At 36.2% G+C, this 23,422-nt stretch overlaps 2 protein-coding genes across 2 annotated transcripts in view; both read left to right on the top strand.

Moving 5' to 3' along the window:
• LOC136030514 (peptidyl-prolyl cis-trans isomerase-like 3) overlaps positions 1-16,034 on the top strand; it is a 38,566-nt gene extending 22,532 nt beyond the window's left edge. Inside the window, exons 4-5 of the mRNA XM_065709541.1 lie at positions 2,663-2,781; positions 15,865-16,034. Coding sequence (XP_065565613.1) covers positions 2,663-2,781; positions 15,865-15,991 — 246 coding nt within the window. The 3' untranslated portion in view covers positions 15,992-16,034. The remainder of the gene's footprint in view (positions 1-2,662; positions 2,782-15,864) is intronic.
• A 6,157-nt stretch (positions 16,035-22,191) lies between these two features.
• The window catches only part of LOC136030707 (phospholipid-transporting ATPase IF-like), a 156,788-nt gene continuing 155,557 nt past the window's right edge, over positions 22,192-23,422 (top strand). Inside the window, exon 1 of the mRNA XM_065709778.1 lies at positions 22,192-22,391. Within this exon, the coding sequence (XP_065565850.1) occupies positions 22,251-22,391 (141 nt within the window). The 5' untranslated portion in view covers positions 22,192-22,250. The remainder of the gene's footprint in view (positions 22,392-23,422) is intronic.

Here is a 23,422-nt window from a genome sequence, read left to right as displayed (position 1 = left end):
TGAAATCTCTCTTTACTTTTGGCCGTTCACTTTATAAACCAAAAAATATTAAAATGTCTGAGTATAATATTTGTACTGCCCCATTTCTTTTTAAATTTGACCCTTCACAATTTAAACCGAAAAAAAAGAAAAAAAGGAAATTATTTTTGTTGCTAGTTTGCATATAATACACTTACATCCATTGTATTTTTGTTTGTTATTCAGGCTGTTATTTTCTTCTTTCGATTTTCTTTATGGTGAAAAAATACCCTAAATTAAAAAATACCATACTTAAAACAAAAATTGTTACGTTTTCGTAAGGAGTTTCCCTCCGACGGAAAAGAAAAGGGGTGTTTTCCCCCTTACTCTTTGCTATCTAGCAGTGAAATTATTACAAAACATAAATTCACTAAAAGAGAAAAAACGAGGATAATAACAGCCAGTGAAAAAAATAAAAATTATGCAAATATTTACGTCAAGACCTCCGCTTGAACGTCCCCTTCGCAAAATAAAACTGATAAAATATTACAAAAAACCAAAGCCTACAACAAAACACAAAACTTAAATAAGATGACCCAGATGGGGTAGTGTTGTTTATAGAATTTCCTGTTCTCATGGCTGATTTTATCTTGGTAGGACCCAACAGCAATTAGGGGAGAGGTTATCAGAACACAGGTCCTCAATCAACAAAGCCATGGGGCTACGCCAAAGGACTGAGACTTTTGCCTCCGCCTTGGCTCAAAATTTGTATGACAACCCAAATCATTTTAATTTATTTGATAATACATCCATTATCGCCCCTGTTAAGGTTCTCATATAAGCTTTCAATGAGGCAGTTAAAATAAAGAAGCATATTCACCTGAAGGGTTGCCCTCAATAGAGATGTAGAGAAATTTTTTCGGTGCCCCATTTATGATGAAATTTTTAATTCTGATGGTTTTTACACTCTACACAAATAATCTTTTATAATCAAATACAGTCTCTGGTAAGACCTTGCCTGGAAAGTGATCAGTTTTTAAGAGTGCTTTACCGAAAACGAAATTGTGATATGCCATTTAGTCTTGTATTTTTATCCAGTCACCCTTTCACCGTTACTCTGAAAGGGTCATCTTATTTCAGTTTTGTGTTCGGTTTTAAGTTATTTTTTTATATTTTATCAGTCTCATTTGCACTGAGGACGTTCAAGCGGAGGTCTTCACCGAAATATTTACATAATTTATAATTTTTTCATTGGCTGTTATTGTCCTCGTTTTTTCTCTTTTTCGCAATTTTGTGTCTTGTCGTAATTAGCCAGTGTGGTCTCAGAAATTATTTAAGTGAAATTATTTGCAAGCAAAATAAAACAGGGCGCTCCCAACGGAATATATATATATATACAAAAAAAAACAATACAACCTCTTACGTTGCCTATTATTAGATACACGAATTTTTGTAAATAGGTAAAGCTATATAAATAGGTAAAGCTAATTTTTGTAAATAGTAAAGCTTATAAGGTAAAGCTATTGGTCTCATTGCTGAAGCAACATTTTTGTTAAAGATTCATTATTTGCAAGTAATAGCTCTTGCTAGTCATGCCATCTAGATCTTAATGACTATTAATCTTCCTTGTGGTTTGTTTTCTTGTTTTACTCCAGATAAAATCTCATTTGTTCGTAGAACTGATCGTTGGAGATATCATTATTAAAACTGTAATTTTGTTAATCCTTCTTTGGCAGTGATCAGGTTGGAGATGACCTTCGTGTACGTACCTCGAGGAAATCTTCAGGTCTTAGGGATTTAGTATAATAATCCCTTTGTTTTTGTCTAAATTACTTGCTTTTAAGCTTTTTTGAAATTTATATCCTCCCTCTAAATAATTTTTTGCATGTGTGCCTACCTATTCTAGGGGCACAGAATTTGTGACAGTTTAGGGGGGGCAAGGATTTTTCTTTAGTTTGGGTGTTTAGTGAAGATACATAAAAGGAATTTTTCCAAGTCTGGGAGGAGCAATTTATTTTTTGTTTTTTTTTCTATGAGAATCACAAGAAAAGTTTTTTTTCAAGTATAGAAGGACAATTGCCCACCCCTTGTTCCAATCTTCAATCGGTACCCCTGGCCTCTTCTGCTGTTTCTAGTATTTTTATCAATGAAAATAGGGGAAACATTTAAGGGTTCTTTTTATACCTAACTAAAAAAGAATTATTATTTTTTTTGGTAAATCATTATTTTCCTGGCATGGTCAAGTCTACGTGTAAACAAATTAGAAAAAAATTCTTGCACTTTGTTTATGAAGTGAATAGTCAAAGTTAGTTTGTAGCTACTTTAGTCACTTAACAGTGAAAATGTTCACTTAAATGGGAAGGTAGTATGGTACTGTGGTGAAAATAGTGGTAAGCTTGGTAAGCTGATGATTAGTGAAAGGTAGAACGTAGTTACCTTTGTTCACTTTACAGTGTGAATGTTCATATAGAATGAAAAGGTAGTATGGTAAGGTAGTGAAAATAGTGGTAAGATGATAAACACTAAAAGGTATTGTTTTAACGCTTCGAAACTAGTGTAAGAGCAGTAAGGAGGCGAATAGTCATTGTTAGTTTGTAGTATAATTATATATATGTATATAATGCATATAATTACTAACGTCTTCATTTTTAATTGCTTCAGCTTTTTTAATTTTAGACATACAATTTTTTTGCCTACCTTTTAGCATAAAGCAAGAGGAATTCTTTCTATGGCTAACAGTGGTCCTAATACAAATGGGTCACAGTTCTTCTTTACTTATGGACCTCAACCGCATTTGGATTTGAAATACACTGTATTTGGAAGGTACGTCTATTTTTCTAGTTTACTTTTCGCCTTTGTTTAAACTGCTAGAGCACGTGTAAAACACACATAACCTTTTGCGCTTATTTTGACATTATGCTAGTTCGACAGGGTAGTGTTCTATCCCTCTTTATGACTTTTGAAGAGCTCTCTTATAGTTTCGCGACACAAATACAACTGTAAATTGTAGAGAAGGCTAAAACACTTGTCATCGGATGTTACTTTTAAATCTGTCCATTCATCAAGCCAGAATTATAATATTAACTCAAATTTTTCTGGAGAGTAATCAGAATTCACTTTAAAAATAGGAAACATATCATTTTATGAAAACTCTTTTAGCGCATTATCGAAGGCAATAAAAAACCTCAAGACCATCTTAAACTCTTTGAATCGAAATACAACCCAATAGTTTGATGGTGCCAGTTTTTTAAGCGGTACCAAAGGGATTTTTAGAGAATAGAGCAGTTTGTGATTCGGCTAAAACTCGTCTCAAAGAACTGTGGATATAGCCAAGAAGATAACATGGTGCGAGAAAGGCTCAGAACTGGACAGGCTCTTTGGCTTTGTGAAGAACACTTTAGAAAATAACGTTACCATCCTAAAGTTGTTAGCCTGTGCATCCCGTGTTATGCAGCCCCATGACAGGGTTATTTTGAAAGGGGTTTAATCGTTCTATGAGTAGAAACTCCTGAACTGGCGGCGAGCCAACCCAGGTGGCGTATTACCATGACAAGGACTTACCACGGCAGTTGAACATTTTATGTCGGATTTGGCAAACTTACCTCCCCCCCCCTTCACTCATCAAAAAATAATTTTAAACGACTGGGATTTACGATTCCGCTATTCCTGCGGTATCTACCGTGACGTAATCGACAAGGCGAATTTTGATCCAGCCAAGTTTAAACGATATGTTGAGAGTAAAATATCAGGGTCTCAGAATTCAACATACAACATACTTTATAACCATAGTGAATGCTGCATCTGATCAGATTGCCATTTCAGTGGTTAGGCCAAAAAAAGAATCATACGCATGAGAAATCATTTGAAGAACTTCTTTTATACTCAGCATGCCGCCGTTCTTTTGACGCCTCAGCATCCAGGATATCCGGTAGGCAGAGAGTTGCTCAGGAAGTTGATGTAGTCACATTTCTGGAGACTTTAAGTGAGCTTTAACAAAGAGAAAACAGAAAAGCTCGGAAACAAAAAGGGGAAGGTAAAAGAAAAGACGCTCAAGCCAAAACTGAAAAAGAAAGAGGATTTTTCTAGTGAAGACTGATGCTGATGTCTCACCAGGTTCTTCAATTGACCAAATGGACATCTGTTATACTGTTCGCAGTGAGCATGAAGAAGAAGAGGAAAAGTAACTAAACATACAGCTAAATGAGTACTTCGCCGTTGCATACGATAACAAACGTGATCAACCAGGCTGGTATATCGGAAGGGTATTTGGTTTTCCTGACGAAAATCTTGTTCGTATAAAACATCTTCGCCGCCCGAGCTTAGCCGACTCTCAATATGACTGGTCAAAAAAGTTGACATTGAAGAAGTCAAAGAAGACTACATCTTTGCCGGATCATTGAAGCTTTCTAGAGCTGGTCCCTTCGCTTTACCATCATTCCAAATTCGGCACGTCATCAGGCTCTACAAGAAACACGCTAGGGCTTCCAAATGATCAAACGTTTGCTTTCTCGACTCCATCTGATGCTAATTGAAATTACTTTTTTGTATAAAAATTACTTTTTTATTAACAAAAGAAAACTACTTTTTATTAATTAAAATACTAATTACTAATTGAAAGTACAACTAGAAAATACTAATTTAATACTAATTAAAAGTTCAATTTTCTCCTCATTATTTGAAGTATAATGTTACCTCTTTCATATTCACAATAAAACAACCTGTTCTTTCGAATTTTGGAGATAGGCGAATTAATAATTAGATGCAAACTGAAAAAAAAGCGGAAAAAAATAAGGAAAAAAACCGTTCTCGGAGACTTCTTCTGTGAACGGATGGAACCAACACTGTCGGAGTTACCTCATAGTAAGCAGAAAGCCTATACTCCGATGTGGCACGTACAAGGTATTAACTAGATATTTTGTTTTGTATAATTTTTTTCCTTACATAGAGGGATCATCTATCATGTATTAGGGTAACCTAGATATTATCTGTGCATGCGTGGGATTTACGGGGGAGGATCTCAGACTTCGGATAAGTTTGATCTCCCTGAGATGGGTTACTTTGGCGCAGTAACTCACGGAAACAACAACACTTGCGAACTATCTTGATTGTGAGGAACATTACTAGTATGACCAAGAGCAACATCAGATAGTTTTCATTGTAGCAACAACTCTCAAACAATTCGGTTGTAGTCAGAAGATATTTTATCAACAGGCTAAAAACCTGATTTCATCGATTACGTTCAGTTTGTTGTCTGCTTGAATCGCCGACACGCGCAGTGGCGTAATGGGCTTAAATTTCTGTACCAGTAGGCACCTGAATGTAATATTCTTATAGTACAGGAAGAAACATTTAATTGCCACAAGGTATTGAACGCGTTTAATATGCATTTAGTGTTTAATATTCTACATGAAGGCTAAAGGTTTAATTCTAATTGAATAAATAAAATTGCAAAAGTAAAATTCTTTTTATGGTAAATGAAATTGAACAAGTAAAATTTGAATAGTGTAATATGTATTTTCAGTTCTGTGTTGTAATAACTGGAAAAGAGAATATTTGTAATATAATTCGCTTTCAGTGAAGCGCCAATGACGCAGTAGGCTTTAGCTTTTTATTTTTAAGAAAGGAGGCAGTAGCTACATTCTTGTTTGTAGTGAAACTAAATTTGTCGTGAACGGTCTTGGGAAGAAATAAGGTTAAACTAAATATTCGATATGTAATGATCTCAACTGCTGAAAGGCCAATCAGTTTAAAATTTGACTTTACTGTATTTTCATTTTTTTATTTTCAATGTTGTAACAAGTACGTTAGAAAATGTTTGTAATGAAGTGCCATTTTCAGTAAAGTGCCAGTGACACAGTACCTTTTAGACGTTTACAGTTAGGGAAGGAGGCAGTACCCCGTATTCTTCTTTGAATTGGTTTTTGTTCGTTTAAATCTTGATTCGCATATTTAAGTAACACTTTATTCGTTTCAAGGTTTATTTATTCATTTATCTTAGTACTTGTTGTATGTTTGTTTGCTATGATTGTTTTTATGGCACTTGGTATCTACCAAGTGACATAGCGATCGCCAATTCTGTCGGTCTGTCTGTTGGTCGGTCCCGGTTTTGCTAGTTTAGGCAATTCCAGATAAGCTAGGACGATGAAATTTGGAAGGCGTATCAGGGACCAGACCAGACGAAATTAGAAATTGTCGTTTTCCCGATTCGACCATATGGGAGTAGGGGACGGTTAATTCGGAAAAATTAGAAAAAATGAGGTATTTTTAACTTACGAACGGGTCATTGGATCTTAATGAAATTTGATGTTTGGAAGGATATCGTGTCTCAGAGCTATTATTTTAAATCCCGGCCGGATCCGGTGACATTGGGGGAAGTTGTAGGAGTAAACCCAAAATCTTGGAAAACGCTTAGAGTGGACGGATCGGGATGAAACTTGGTGGGAGAAACAATCACAAGTCCTGGATACGTGATTGACATAACCGGAACCGATCCCTTCTCTTTGGGGGAGTTGGGGTGAGGGTTAATTCTGAAAAATTAGAAAAAATGAGTATTTTTAAGTTACGAAGGAGGGATCGGATCTTAATGAAATTTCATATTTAGAAGGATTTCGTAACTCAGATCTCTTTTTTCAAATCCTGACCGGATCCAGTGTCGTTGGGGGAGTTGGGAGAGGGTCGGAAACCTTGAAAATGGCTTAGAGTGGAGAGATCAGGATGAAACTTGATGGGAAGAATAAGCATAAGTCTAAGATACGTGACTGACATACCTGGACCGGATCCGCTCTCTTTCGGGGAATTGGGGGGAGGGGATAATTCGGAAAAAGTAGAAAAAATGAGGTATTTGTAACTTATGAAGGAGTGATCAGATCATAATGAAATTTGATATTTAGAAGGATCTTGTGTTTCACAGCTCTTATTTTAAATCCCGACCTGATCCGATGACCTTGAGGGGAGTTAGAGGGGTAAACCGGAAATCTTGGAAAACGTGAAAATTGAGGTATCTTTATCTTACGAATGGTGATTGGATCTTAATGAAACTTGACATATAGAAGGATCTTATGCCTCAGATGCTCTATTTTCAATTCGAATCGGATCCGGGGACATAGGGGGTTGGAGGGGGAAACAAAAATCTTGGAACCCGGAAATCTTGGTAAACGCTTAGAGTAGAGAAATCGGGATGAAACTTGATGGGAAGAATAAGCACAAGTTATAGATACATGATTGACATAATTGGAACGGATCCATTCTCTTTGGGGGAGCTGGGGGGAGGGGTGTTAATTTGGAAAAATTCGAAAAATTGAGGTATTTTTAATTTAAGGACGGGTGACCGGATCTTGATGAAATTTGATGTTTAGAAGGAAGTCATGTCTCAGAGCTCTTATTTGAAATCCCGACCAGATCTGTTGACATCGGGGGGAGTTGGAAGGGGAAACCGGAAATCTTAGAAAACACTTAGAGTGGAGAGACCGGAATGAAACTTGGTGGGTAGAATAAGCAAATGTCGTAGATACGTGATTGACATAAACGGACTGGATCCGCTCTCTTTGGGGTAGTTAGGGGGAGGGGCTCAGGGCTTTGGCGAGTTTGGTGCTTCTGGACGTGCTAGGACGATGAAAATTGGTTGGCGTGTCAGGGAACTGCACAAATTGACTTTATAAAGTCGTTTTCTTGCCTCCTTTATAATGGCCGTTTAATAACAAGCTTTTTTTTAAAAAAAAAAAACCGTTAGTTATGAAAGAGTGTCGGTGGGTGCAAAGTGGGGATGGTACCTGAAACCACCTTGAGGGAGCCGGATTTTTCGACATGATCTGATTAATAATCATAAACTAAAATTTAGAAAAATAATCTTTTTTGACTGAAAATATAGAAAAACATTGAAAAAGACAAAAAATTAATCCATATATAAGTGGGTATGCACCCTTCTAAACCCCTTGCTCTTTAGACTAAAGTCTCTATTGCTTTCACAAAGCTTTTATTTTAATTAAGCGGCCCTAATCTTTGTGGTCTTTCTTAAAGAATTGAGAAAAAGTCAAAATTTAGCGTAGAGAAAGAGGTGTTTAGGAGGGGGAAGCCCCTTCATATATAGAATGTTTTTATTTATTTAAAGTTTTAATATGGGTCCTTACTTTTAGTTAAAAAACTTTTAATTTCATAAAAGCGTTACTGTATTGAATATTAAAAATATTTTAATAGCAACTTTGTACCCCAATCCTTTATGAACAACAAGTGAAACACAAGGTTGGTTAAATTGGAATAAGCAGCTTTTTTGAAAATTCTAAATAACGATAGCGTGAAGAGAGAGGTATTGTGTAGGCCTCATGGTTCTAGGCGTTTACCCCCTCTCCCCGCGAAAACATCCCTCCTCCCGGAAAATAACCTCTCCCTGGGAAAATACCTCCCCATCCCATAGAAAATACCCCCCCGGAAAATACCCCCCTGGAAAATACCCCTCGCATAAAATACCCCCATGTGGGAAATACTCCCCGCGGAAAATACCCCCACCCCCAGAAAATACCCCCCGGTAAATACCCCCCCTACCCTCGTGGAAAATAAAGCTTTCCAAATGTGAGAATTTCATTTGAGTTTTTGTCTGCTGGGGGCAGGCATTTTGGTACCTGCGTATTATGCACCACTCAATCAAGTTTACGCTGTGTAAAACTCGACAGCAAACCGGTTTCTTCGTTAGTTTCTTTCAGCTTAGCGCGAGATAAGACAAAGACAAGTGGCAGAATAGATGGTAAATATGTAATTTGGGTTCTTTGTTTGCACATAAGGGGGGAAGGGTAAAGAATTTGGACAGTTTGAAGTCAGAAAACAATTCTTACTTCCTAATATGGAGAATAATTGTATCCAACGCATTTTTCTTACAGACCCGCTATACTTTATCCCCTCCCCCCTCTAGTATGCAAATATATAGCCCAAATTTGTCAGTGGCCTCAGGCGGTTTGGTGCTGCGATAAGTTGTTAGTAGTAGTAGCGTTGAATATTATAAACATTTTAATAACAAATACTAAGTTAATGAAAACATCAGGGATGACCCGGAAGTAATACTGCTTCTGCCAATTTTTTATGTTCGGATGTTCCAGCGGAATTGTCTGGGGGCTATTTTTTGCGTGTCTTGATTTCTGGGAAATAATTTCGACCGAAGGAGGCATTTCTGGAGTGATCGAAAAACTGATTAAAGATAAAAGTTTTATTCAAGTGAAAGAATGATAAGGAGATTTTTTCAGGCTCATAGTCCGCAAGAAATTTTACAGGTGGGCTATTTTTCGCGTGTTTTGATTTCTGGGAAATAATTTCTGCTGAAGGAGGCATTTCTGGAGTGATCGAAAAACCGATTAAAGATAAAAGTCTTATTCAAGTGAAAGAATACTAAGGAGAATTTTTCAGGCTCATAGTACGTAAGCAATTTTACAGGGGGGGGAGATTATCAGCGAGGATGGAACTGTCTGGATGGAATTTGACGGGGGGAAAGTTTACTTTACGTTGGATGAACTTTCACCGGAGGAGATTTCCGTGTGGGGGACGGTTGCTCCCTCCATATATGAAAGGTGTACCCCTCCTCAGTACCTTGCTGTCTACGCTAAAGTTTGACTGTTTGTCCCAATTTTTAAGAGCGTTTACTGAAAAACAGGGGCTTTTTAATTAGAATAGGAAGCTTTTATGAAAGTGCTAACAGCTTTAGTGCAAAGAGTAAGGTAATGAGGAGGGGTCAACCCTTCATATAAGGAATAAATATTCCAAAATTAATTTGCAAATTTAGTTTTAATTTTTCATGTACGGTGGTCATACGGTGGGTAGCGTTGGTGGAATCACCCTTAAACTTTCTTCATTATCTTAAGCCACTAAGGAAGAAAAGAGAAGGGGGACTGGCCGCTTAAAAGCAGAGACGGGATACTACTTACCGATAGATATTTTAAGAAATTCCATTGTTTGAATGTGTTTCTACATGATGAATACATATATTTTACCAACAAGTTTTTACATCGTCTAATTCCGATTTTTGGCGTGGTCAGTTTTTTTTTTCAGCAGTGTAGCTCGATGAGCTCAAAACCAATCAGTAATTTTTGCTATTACTAATTTACTACTTATTAATTTTCTATTGCTAGTTATTACTAATTACTAATACTAATTTTCTATTACTAATTTATCCACTGTAATATTTTCACTGGAAAAGAACTATGACTCACGGGTTTAAGAATGTCTCTAATCACATTATCAGTAATTATTTGGCCTCGTGATTTTTGAATATTAGTCGCAATACTCACAGCAAATACACAATATCACTTTTATGTACACCGGTTGGCTCGGTCTCGCTTGCACAGATTTCCATATAAAGAGAACTCAATCAGGGGGGGGGGGGTATGTGTCTCCTAGGTTCCTCAACACAGTTTTGAAAAAAACTGTTTCTAGGGAAAATTGAGGGGTGCTTTTATTGAAAAATACCTTTCTTTGATATTTAAAGAATGAGGGGGGTCAGTTTTGTGGCCCAAAATATTTAGAACTAATAGGATGGATATTTAGAATAATAGGATATTTAGAACTAAATTTATATATGTAGATAATACCAAGACATCGTCAGTGGTATCGTTCCGGAAGGGGGGAGGGCAAAGGAGGGGGGCAGTTTTATGGCCAAAATATTTAGAACTGATTGGGCGGTCTTGCCATAATATTTAGAGCTTGAAAATCCGATTAAGCGAAAAAAAAAACTGACAGCCAACTCCTAATTTACCGCAAATCTTAAAAGAAACTTATCTTAAAAGGAATCTGAAAGAAATCTCTCATGTTGTGTACTGGAGATGGAGACATCGTGTTTTAATGAAACTTGCGTCATCCTTAAGCTGTGAACTTTGTCTTCTCCAATAAATGGAGCAGAATTCTCATTTTAAAATTCAGGATAGAGCAGTCCCTAAGTATGCTCTACCTTACCTGCTAGGACAACGTGCAAATTCTACGAGTACTGCTGCTACTAATAACTCACTGCAGAACCAAGCCGCCTGAGGCCAACACAGCTACGCACGCTCCTCCTCCAACCTAATCTATTTAAGGCCTCCCTCTTTAAACCCTCCAAGTAAGTTCCCATTTCCTTTAAATATTTATTTATGACATCCTCCAAACCCAGACGAGGACAACCTGCTTTCCATGTAGCCCCAGATGGTTGGCCAAAAAGTACAATCTCCGGCAATCTGTTATCCTTCATCCGCAGAACATGGCCTAGCCATCTCAACCTTTCTTTCGTTATAGCCCTAGAAAGCAGGATTGAACCGCATTACCGTAGAACCTACTGTTTGAATACGGTCATTCAGCCGGGTATCCAGAACAATCTGTAGGTATTTTCTCTTTGGTTTTCTCTTTTAAAACATTTAGTAAATTTTCGTCCGGTTTTCGGGGCATCCGTGCTTTAATTAACGTGCAAATTCAATTCAAAGGAATTGTCATTAAAGCAATTTAGCAGCTGTGGGAGTTCCCTATGGTGCCACCCGCTTTGACTGACAAGCTTGCCGACAAAAGGAATGCGAAATTTCATTGTCTTTTTAATCAAATTTTGTAGTCAAACCACAGATTCTCGCAGATGGAGAATTTGCTAATAGACTCTTTGTCTTCCGGACGGTCAGCAAACACTGAGGCTCATAAAATGATTTCTAAGGTACTATATCCTCTTAATTTTATTCAATTTCCGCACGCTTGGTTTTGCTTCCATACAATTTCCAAATGTGTTTTTGAGCAGAAATTTTGCCTAAGTCAATGAAAGTGTACATCTGTAGTTCCCAACTTTATTTTACCAGGGCTCCCTTAAAAAATATTTGATCGTATCGTGCTTCCCTCCCATTTCAGAAAACAATACATACAATAAAATTTTTAGTACTACAAAATTTATTAAGACAAACTCTTAAAAATGAGGTCAACGAATAACAACTCCATATTTTTGTCTTTTATAAAGATGGGCGTGCTTGCCTATAATTAGCACTAAGTTTGTCAATTATTGGTGTCAATGATGAGAAAACCGTCTTTTCTACCACCAAATAACCCATAATTCCGGTTTTATTTCAGCTATTGCAGAAAATCCTGTTTCGTATGAATAAGATTCTGCGAAAGGCATCAATGCTTTTTAAGCTTTATTTTACAAAATATTATGTTCATTCTTAATATCTAGCCAAAATTGAATGAGAGGTGCACTCTGAAAATATTATATTATAAAATATTTTATAATAAATATTATAAAAATATATATTATAAATATATTATGATCACAAGCTAATTCAATCAAGTTTTCAGTCTTAGTACTTAATAATTCAGGTTCGTTATCTTCTTCGTTGAAAAATGTATCCGAAACTCATGGTTATTTTCTAAAATAGAAATAATTAAAATAATTTGAGAAATTAATTAGAAGAGTATCTACGTGTTCAACCAATGGATTTTTGTTTGCCCCTATGTTATCTTGGGTACATAAATTTAAAAGTGGAATTTAAAAATAAGAATTGAGAGACAGAGTCAAACTTTAGCGTAAAGAGCGGGGCGTTGATGAGGAAGCAGCCTCTTTCATATACGAAGTAATTTCTGTTCGTTTTTTAGTTTTAATGTCGCTCCTTACTTTCAGTTAAAAAAACTTGTTTTTTTTATTTAATTATACAAAAGGGAGATGTAAGTAGCTCCTATAATATCAGACAGCTTTGCAAGTAAAATGACTTATAATTGACTGTTTTTTATGTAATTTATAGCTTTTTTTACTTTGTTGACTATGTCTTTGGTTGACTTTGGTTGACTTATGTCAACCAAAACTCTAAAAAACGGAATTTTAATACCAATACTTACATCAAAAGAATTGCATTTTTATGCTGATTTTCATTATATAAGTTTCATCAAGTTTAGTCTTACCTATCAAAAGTTAAGAACCTTAGAAAATTTGCCTTATTTCGGAAAATAGGGGAAAACCCCCCCTAAAATTCATTGAATCTTAACGAAAATCATACCATCAAATTCAGTGTATCAGAGAACCCATTGTACAAGTTTCAAGCTCCTACCTACAATAATATGAAAAAAACTTCGTTTTCTTAAAGAGTTAAAGAGGCTGCGTCCCAAAGTCGAACCTTAAAACGTACAGGAATTAGAAGAGGCAGTTGGGGGGCTGCCGCCCCCCAAACCCCCAGCTTTTAAAGACTCTTTTGTACAGGTTTTTTTTGTGGGGGGACTTCATTGTTACTAATTACTAGTTTCGGCGCAATGGTTCTCCTGTCCTCTTGTGTTTAACATTTTTCGATATTCCATTATTCATTCATTTCAATTTTTTGTTAATTAAAAGAGGGCCTTTCCGAAGCCAAGAGCGGGGGGTTAGCAAAAAAACAAAAAACCTGTACAAAAGAGTCTTTAAAAGCTGGGGGTTTGGGGGGCGGCAGCCCCCCAACTGCCTCTTCTAATTCCTGTACGTTTTAAGGTTCGACTTTGGGACGCAGCCTCTTTAACTCTTTAAGAAAACGAAGTTTTTTTCATATTATTTCTGTACGTTTTTCTACAATCCATGGTGGATGTAATTTAATAATTCCTGTACTCCTCGTACAGGAATTAGGAGAGGAACTTGGGTGGCTGCCGTCCCCCCCCGCTTTTAAATCATTGTATAAAATAGAAAAAAAATAGATAGAATGACCGAAATGTTTCTTTTGCTCATAAGAAGCTAATATTCTGTTATCTCTCATATGATAAGCTGTCCAGGTGTTATCAAAATTTTTTTGATGTTGTGAAAAAAACCGCCCGTAAGGGACTTGAACTCTTGACCAGAGGATTAAAAGTCCCACGCTCTACCGACTGAGCTAAACACTTGCATGTGTGTAAATATAACTTCTCAATAACTTTTAAAAATTTCAAATTAACATGGGCTCTTATGGAGAGAAATGCGTTAATTAAATAGCTAATGCGTGGTTTCTGGAAAACAGGGAAGGAGTTATCGGATCGAGCTGAAATTTCGCGGATAAGCTCCTGGGCCGTAGGGGACCTTAACTTGTGAATTTCAGCCCGATCGGACAACGTTAAAAGGAGGGGTGGGGTTGGGGGGTCGAAACTTTCGGGGGGTTAAGATTTTCCTACGAAACTTTCCAGGAAAATTACTCGGAGAATTCCGCATCGAATGAGTCTTCGTACACCCAGATCCGATGTCGGATGTGACCTGTAGGCGTCTAGAAAAACAAAGAACATGAATTTTAAGTGGCTATGCGTGGTTTCTGGAAAACAGGGAAGGAGTTATCGGATCGAGCTGAAATTTCGCGGATAAGCTCTTGGGCCCTAGGGGACCTTAACTTGTGAATTTCAGCCCGATCGGACAACGTTAAAGGGGGGCTGGGGTTGACGGGTCGAAACTTTCGGCCAGATTTTCCCCATGAAGGAAAAGTTGGAGGGGGATGAAATTTTGCAGGTTTCTTAGTTGGAGCTCGGGCTATGAAATGCATCCCTCCCCATCCCTCTGCGACCACTGGAACCGAAGATCGCTTAACATTGTCGTGGGTCGCCTCTTTATAGAGGCACGAGTGTGCCTCCTTGAAAATGTGGAGTTTTGTATTTTTTGCCAGAAGACAGATCACGGATGCGTGTTTATTTTTTATTTTTTCAGGGGTGATCTTTTCGGCCCAGTGGTCCTACAATGTTGCGAGAGGGCTCATTGTAACGGGAATTAGAAGTTCTAGTGCCCTTCAAGTGACCAAAAAATTGGAGGGCCCCTAGGCCCCCTCCCATGCTCATTTTTTCCAAAAGTCGCCGGGTCAAAATTTTGAAATATCCATGTTGCTCAGCATAGTCGAAAAACCTAATCATTGTGTCTTGCTGGACGACTTAGTCCCCCACAGCCCCCGGGGAGGGACTGCAAGTTACAAACTTTGACCTCATTTACGTAGTAAAAATATACAAATATAGAAGTTCGTTACGTAAGTTACGCACATTTATTACAAATTAAAACGTTCACAAAAAAATAAAAGTTCTGGTCGCCTTTTTAAGTAACCAAAAATTGGAGGGTAACTGAGCCTCCTCCACCCCTTTTTTATTAAAATCGTCCGATCAAAACTATGAGAAAGCCATTTAGATGAAAAAAATAATGTGCAAATTTCGTTTTAATTATTCATGTGCGGCGAGCCAAAATCAAAACATGCAATAATTCAAAAACGTTCAGAAATTAAATAATAAAAAGCAATTCTTTTTAACTGCAAGTAAGGAGCGCCTAGCTCTTTACGCTAAAGGTTTTTATTGTTTTAAAAAGTAGAGTTGTAAAAAAGAGTCAAACTTTAGCGTGAACAGCCGGGCGTTGAGGAGGGGACAACCCCTTTCATATACGGAATGATTTATGTTCATTTTAAGTTTTAATGTCGCCCCTTACTTGCAGTTAAATTTTTTTTTTTAATTTAATTGATAAGAGAGCTGCTCTATGGAGCATGATGTGCGTCCAGAGAACATTGGGTATTTTCATTTAAACTACCGATAGAAGGTCAGTTTTGTGTCTTGACATGTCTTTACACAGCCATGCCCAATGTTTTGACAAAATGCATTCCTCATTAAAAAAAATTGTCAATTACATTAAAATTTTCACTGGATGTGGCTTTTCCAGGAATGAATGTGCTTCAGTTATATTATTATCTTCAACACATCGAAAATATCCTTCTTGTAAGGTGAATTTTGTAGTACCTATCAGAGAAACTAGAAATTATCTGATCACAAAAATCCTATGATTGATCATCCCTTAATAGAGAATTAAGCATCATCGCGAAAAGGATAAGATATTTTTTGCGACTGGGTAGTCTTAATTTCATTTGGTTTTTTGTCAATCCTGGCTAATGTTCGCGCTTCCCCTTAAACTAATCCTTGCCTCCCTATGGAGGCGTGCCTCCCAGTTTGGAAAACAATGGTGTACATATTCCCTCTTTTTTAAAGGATAATTGATGGATTTGAAGTTTTAGACGAACTGGAGAAGCTTCCCGTAAATCCGAAAAATTTCAGACCGACAACTGAGGTCAAAATTCAAAGTGTTACCGTACATGCTAATCCTATTGCAAGTTAGTGTTTTTTATTTAATGAATACATGCTTTTGTTCTTTTTTTAAAGATTTTTTTTCCGATTTAGTCGTGCATGGTTCCAGATAGAAGAATAACATATTTTCCTCATTTTTAATTTATCATTCAAAGCAGGTGGCCGTGGGTCAAGTTTGAATCATTCAAAACTTGGCCCTGTGCCAAGTTTTGAATGCTTGGCGATTTTAGTTTTCCAAACATACAAAATAACGAAAACAATTAATAAAGGTGACTGCTATTAAGAATATTAGATAAAGAAAATAAATCAATCTATTTAGAATGTCGAATTTGAAAATTACAGGATATTTTTGGTATAACAAGAAAAATAAAATTGTAGAACAACCTAGAGGACGACAAAAAAGAAGTAAATAAACTTTATCAGAGATATTCTTTTTGGTAATGGATACCCCATTCCTTATGTCAATAAAATAATTAACCGTAGAATAAAAAGACATTCTTGTAAAATCGAAGAAGATACTTCACAATGTGAGGCTACTGATAAGCCCTCAAATATTGTCTATCTTCCGTATATCCCAAAGATCACAACAAAATTAAAAAATATTTGCACAAAAAATAATCTGTCCGTAGTTTTTACTAATAATTTTAAAATCATCAATTTCTTAAATTCGGGTAAAGATAAGACCCCAGTTACTCGCCAAAGAGGGGTCTATCAAATACCATGTGATTGTGGAAAATACTATGTCGGCAGGACCCATCAGAATCTAGACAAACGGTTACAACAGCATAAAAATGACATAGACAAGGCCTTAATTTCAAATAGTTCCAACAACTCCTTTGATTCTGCTTTAGGTTGGCATATATTTAATAATCCGTCCCACATGATACTTTTTGAAAACTCTTCACTCATTAGTAATGATTTGGGAATAAAACAGGTGGTTCGAGAATCAATCGAAATTAATCTCAAAATAAATAATAATATTTCTTTGAACAGGGACTTGGGGGAATACTCACTAAATTCTTTATGCTCAAATTTAATTAAAAATGATCTAACAAAATATTTTACTAAACCGATTTATAATAGTACTGAACCAACTACGAAAAGGCATTTGAGACAGGCTGCTAAACAAGCAAGATTAGCTTTAAGAAATTACATTTAATCATTTTATTCTCTTCAGTTTGAATGAGCTTATATTCTCATTTCATTCTTTTCGCCAGTCCTGGTTGAACTTCGTTGAAGTAAGGATTCTAGGGCTATTTTTAAAAAAAAGTTTTAAAAAGTGTTTTTAATTATTCAGTTTTAATCCTCACAATTTGATGTAAGTTCTTTTATATATATATATAGTTTCTCTCTTATTCTTGTATTGTGCTGAAGACGGCCCTTGGACATAGGGCCGAAATATCTACAGAAATAATTTCCACTGTCTTGAAATTTTCCCTATTGTCTCTACGTTGTATTTGTTTGTTATGGAAAGGCAGTGTGGTCTTCGTCGCTATTTTTGCCCTTGTGTAAAATTCATTTAATGTTGCTAATGCCAAAATCTTGGAAGGCAAACCAGTTTATTATTGCTGGTTTTTTGCTACAGACTTTCACTTAATTTTGGGTAGCTTCTGCTTACATTTGTGTGAATTAGTCGGTAAAAATACCCCAAGAACAGAAATTTAAGTTTAAACTAGCAAATTTTTAATTAGTACCAATTTCTTTTGTCTAAATGACAATAAATTGTCACTTAGCAGCGTACCAATTTTTGCCTCTTGGGAAGCAAATTGAGTCCTCTTGGGGTAGAGGGAATTTTCTTTTCTTCCTAGCAAACTAATCTTCACCTTTCTAATTTTAAATATTTTTAAAGCAGGTTTAAAATCTTCTATTTATTATAATAACTTTCAAGATTAGTGATTTTAATGAATATGTTTTACTAATTATTAGGAAACGCAGTTTCTTAAAAAAAAAAAAAAAAAAAAAAAAAAAAAAATGCCATAGATTTTACCATATGCAGTGAAGCTGCTTCCATATATTATTTTTTCCCTAAGCCACATCATATGCATAGAGTTATTATAGAAACTATGGAGGGGGCTCATTCGATTAGAAATTCAAAGTTTTAGTGCCGTAAGTATAACAGCTTAAAAAATAGGGGTGAGAGTTATCTACGTGTACTGGCGTCTTTAAGAGTCAAAAGAGATAAGAGGGGAACGATCCCCTATTCTACGCCTTTTTGCTGACTGCCTCCCCTCAACCCCCAAAGACATCCGACCAAAATTTTAGACATTTAGATTTGTTCGAATTAATCGATATTTTGTTCGAATTAGTCGAAAGATCAAATAAATGTTCCTCTGGGAACGACAAGAACCCTCCACAACCCCTGGAACAGGGCTGCAAGCTATGCAAATTTCCTGTTGTTTACACATTGGGTTCATTATTTGGAATGTGCAATGGTGTTTTGTGTGGCGCAAATGGTATTTGCAGTTACCATTCAGAATATGTGAACTCAGGAATATTTATATTAATATTAAAGGTCATTAATATTATATTGAATTTCATTAAAACATGATATTTTTATATTAATTATAATAATTGCAAAACATGTATTAACTAAAAAACGTTCAGAAATTAAATTGAACGAGCAAGTTTTTCTGACTGCAGGTAAGGAGCGACATTAAAACTTAAACTAACAGAAATTATTCCATATATAAAAGGGGTTGACCCCTCCTCAACGCCTCGCTCTTTACCCTAAAGTTTTTTATTGTTTAAAAAAGTAGAGTTTTGAGAAAAAGTCAAACTCTAGCGTAAAGAGCCAGGCGTTGAAGTGGGGTCAACCCCTTTTATATACGGACTAATTTCTGCTCGTTTTATGTTTTAGCTTCGCTCCTTACTTGCAGTTAAAAAAACTTGTTTTTTTTTTATTTAATTACAATACAAAGCTTAACTTACTCGCTATAGTCGTCAGAAGTAGAAAGGCTAAAAATTATGCAGAAAGTATTAAATATCATTTTTTTTTAGATGGTGAACAGATTTTTTGGGTGGGGTGGTTTTTATAACTTGCTTCTTGGCCTCCATATTTTTACATAATTTTAACTTCAAGAGATTTGTTAGAACTTTAATCCTCACCAGATTTTATATTGAATTTACGACCATTTCCACTACCTACCTACGACGTATAATTTTTGAGGTTCCCTAAAAATCTCTTTGTTTGCAGGTTTATTGGAGTAACCTATTATGCGCCCCCGCTAAGAAAAATCCTGGATCCGCCCCTGGTGGATATAGGCCTATAGTTAAACGGGTCAGTCATATCTCCCCCTTTATGCAGTGCAATGACGCGGGCGGACTTCATGCTAGAAGGAAAGATACTATTCTTTAAATAAAGATTAATTAAATGCTCAAGAAAATTAGCTATGCTAGGCATAATCAATTTAAGTACATTCGTTGGAGATCTAGTCAGTTTCTTCTGATTGTCCATTTTTGAGTTGATTAGGTACCATCATCAATTCAGCAGGTGACATTGGGGAAAGGAGTATGGATCGGTGAGTGGAGGGGGGTAAACAACTTTTGTACTCCGCAGAATTTGATGCTAAATTTCGGGATGCCTCTTCTGACGTCTTTTCACCAATTTTGGCGAGGTGAGTATTGAGGATGTTGGCAACGTTAATTTTTCCTTTAACAGCTGTGTTACCATCCGGGGTCATCATCTCGTCCGGAAGAGAATTCATCTTTTTTTTGCCAATACAGTCTTTTTTTTGTAAATTTTGGGATGCCTCTTCTGACGTCTTTTCACCTATTTTGGCGAAGTGAGTGTTGAGCATGTTGGCAACGTTAATTTTTCCTTTAACAGCTGTATTACCATCCGGGGCCATCGTGTCATTCGGAAGAGAATCCATCTTTTTTGCCAATTTCGGGATGCCTCTTCTGACGTCTTTTCACCTATTTTGGCGAAGTGAGTGTTGAGTATGTTGGCAACGTTAATTTTTCCTTTAACAGCTGTGTTACCATCCGGGGTCATCATCTCGTCCCGAAGAGAATTCATCTTTTTTTTTTGCCAATACAGTCTTTTTTTTGTAAATTTTGGGATGCCTCTTCTGACGTCTTTTCACCTATTTTGGCGAAGTGAGTCTTGAGCATGTTGGCAACGTTAATTTTTCCTTTAACAGCTGTATTACCATCCGGGGTCATCGTCTCATTCGGAAGAGAATCCATCTTTTTTGCCAATTTCGGGATGCCTCTTCTGACGTCTTTTCACCTATTTTGGCGAAGTGAGTGTTGAGTATGTCGGCAACGTTAATTTTTCCTTTAACAGCTGTGTTACCATCCGGGGTCATCATCTCGTCCGGAAGAGAATTCATCTTTTTTTTGCCAATACAGTCTTTTTTTGTAAATTTTGGGATGCCTCTTCTGACGTCTTTTCACCTATTTTGGCGAAGTGAGTGTTGAGCATGTTGGCAACGTTAATTTTTCCTTTAACAACTGTGTTACCATCCGGGGTCATCATCTCGTCCGGAAGAGAATTCATCTTTTTTTTGCCAATACAGTCTTTTTTTTGTAAATTTTGGGATGCCTCTTCTGACGTCTTTTCACCTATTTTGGCGAAGTGAGTGTTGAGCATGTTGGCAACGTTAATTTTTCCTTTAACAGCTGTATTACCATCCGGGGTCATCGTCTCATTCGGAAGAGAATCCATCTTTTTTGCCAATTTCGGGATGCCTCTTCTGACGTCTTTTCACCTATTTTGGCGAGATTAGTGTTGAGCATGTTGGCAACGTTAATTTTTCCTTTAACAGCTATATATCCATCCGGGGTCATCATCTCAGCCGGAAGAGAATATATCTTTTTTTGCCAATACAGCCTTTTTTTTGCCAATTTCAGGATGCCTCTTCTGATGTATTTTCACCTATTTTGGCGAGATGAGTGTTGAGCAAGTTGGCAACGTTAATTTTTTTTTAACAGCTGTATATCCATCCGGGGTCATCATCTCAGCCGGAAGAGAATATATCTTTTTTTGCCAATACAGTCTTTTTTGCCAATTCCGGGATGCCTCTTCTGATGTCTTTTCACCTATTTTGGCGAGATTAGTGTTGAGCATGTTGGCAACGTTAATTTTTCCTTTAACAGCTGTATATCCATCCGGGGTCATCATCTCAGCCGGAAGAGAATATATCTTTTTTTGCCGATACAGCCTTTTTTTTGCCAATTTCAGGATGCCTCTTCTGATGTATTTTCACCTATTTTGGCGAGATTAGTGTTGAGCATGTTGGCAACGTTAATTTTTCCTTTAACAGCTGTATATCCATCCGGGGTCATCATCTCATACGAATGATGATTCGTGTTTTTTTTTGCCAATACAGTCATTTATCAATGACCGCACCTGATACCCATGCCTGTTATTGAATGCCTTCAAATAGTACTGCTTTTTAGCAGACCTTGCAGCTTTGGTTAAAGCAATTCTTGTATACTTTAAAAGAAGCTTGATTTACCTCATCTGGATGAGGCAAATATTTTTACACAGCCTGTCCTTTAATTGAATTGACCTTAGTAGTCTTCTTGTAATCCAAGGCTTTTTGGATCTATTGCAACGTCTTAAACGTGGGACATGCCAGATTGAGCGCTTTGACGAATTCTTGAACAAAATAATATGAAGCTTGATTTGTATCCTATCAGTCTAAGCATGGTGATGGGCCAATTTCAAGGAGCAGTTTATTCAATCACCGAACAGATGCAGCGTCTAGTGTTGATTTATTTGTTTGTATTTTAACACTCTTTATTAGAAATCTGATTAGAGTTAGACCTAGTATGTTCTGTTGACGATAGTACGAACGATTTGATCTTTATAGTGATTTTTATGACCTTTTTTTTTTTTGATCGGTTTTAATAACTTAATAAAATTGTTATATTTTGAGCCATCGTTGATAGATGATTGTTTTATCCAAATAGGCTATTGTTATTAGGCCTCAGTTTTTTTTAGGATCTCTATTGTTAGGTCTGCTATTGTTATCACACCTCTGTTTTTTGGAATTTTGATTTCTGTTGACAGTTCTCACTATTTATTTATCGGCCATTCAACAGTTTAGTTTTACTATTATGGTTTTATTGTACATGGTTTTTATAATACGTTTGCAGCGATAAAACAAAAAAAAAAGAAGAAAAAGACAAAAACGGTTAATTGACGCTTGTCCTTATCTTTTTTCCGGATAAGCTTATCTAAAAACGTTTACTCATTTTTTTCTTACTAATTATTTCAGTATATTCTTATCGTGTACTGAAAAACATTTGTCATTTTTAATCTGTTGACTCACTTTTACTAAATGGATGGATTTTTAAAATGTTGTGGCATTAAAAAGAAAAAGAAAGAGTTTGACGGAATTCGGCATGTTTACTTTCCGGGCTGCCTTAAGCATGAATCTGAAATCCCTAAATATTGTACGAATAAGATTAAAACATCTAAGGTATGGTCTTTCGTATATTTCATTATACTCTAACGCATCGAACCTTTTCTGCTATGAAATCCTTATGTAACTGAAAAAATATAGAATTAGTATCATTTATTATTGGATAACTTTTATTAGAGAACCAATATAGGCCACAGTTAGCCGATCTTGTCTTTGCAAAGTTTGCGAAGGTTCAGCCAACGATTTCCTATTGAATAGCCTACAGTGCTGTTTACTTCTGCACTTAGGGTAATAATTTAAACTAACCTTAATTAAATTAATAAGTTTATTTTGAATAATTTAGTTTTTAATATTTTTGTTTTTAATGCATCATAATTTTTATCACAAACTTTAACTCAGAATTTCCAATCTTAATTTCTTAGAAACGTAAGGATTAAATCAGCCCTAACTTCATTCCAATTAAGCCTTGTCAGGTCGATGAAAAGGACCTCTTAGTACGTAACTATTGCTTTGCTTTTATTGATTTTTTAACTGAGACGCCAATTGAAACATTATTAGTTTATTAACAAGGGAAATTAATTATCCCTCTGCTTGCAGCTAGGACATATCAAACTCAACTGAGACATGTTCAGGTATTCAAGTGCAAACATAATTTCGTCCTGTAGGTGACTCGAACAAATAAAGCGCTAATTTGAGTAAAGAGCAAGGCCTGAATAAAGAGCAACAAGCTGACCGGCTTCATGAATCGAATAGAAATGCCATACATGACATTGAAAATGATCCACTAAAGAAATAAGTCATACCTTAGGTTAGCATAGTTAACAGTTCTTCTGAAATGTTCATGGTATGCGATATCTGCAAGCTATACCGTGGGTTCCAGCTGTATATATATAAAGCTAAGGTTGTGAATGGTATGTTTTTTTGTTTTTGTTTTTTAAGCGTAGAGAACTGTACAACAGAACCAGACAGCTCAAAAGGCAAGAATTTTACTTTGCAGAGTATCAATACTAATTTGTTCCAAGCCATTGCCTACTAACAAGATTTTATCCAGGGAGAGAGCGGGGGGGGGGTGTACCCAGTTTGATTCT

This window comes from Artemia franciscana, chromosome 8 (genome assembly GCF_032884065.1).
Source record: "Artemia franciscana chromosome 8, ASM3288406v1, whole genome shotgun sequence".
In the NCBI taxonomy this organism is placed as follows: domain Eukaryota; kingdom Metazoa; phylum Arthropoda; class Branchiopoda; order Anostraca; family Artemiidae; genus Artemia; species Artemia franciscana.
This window is presented reverse-complemented; position numbering and strand designations above follow the sequence as displayed.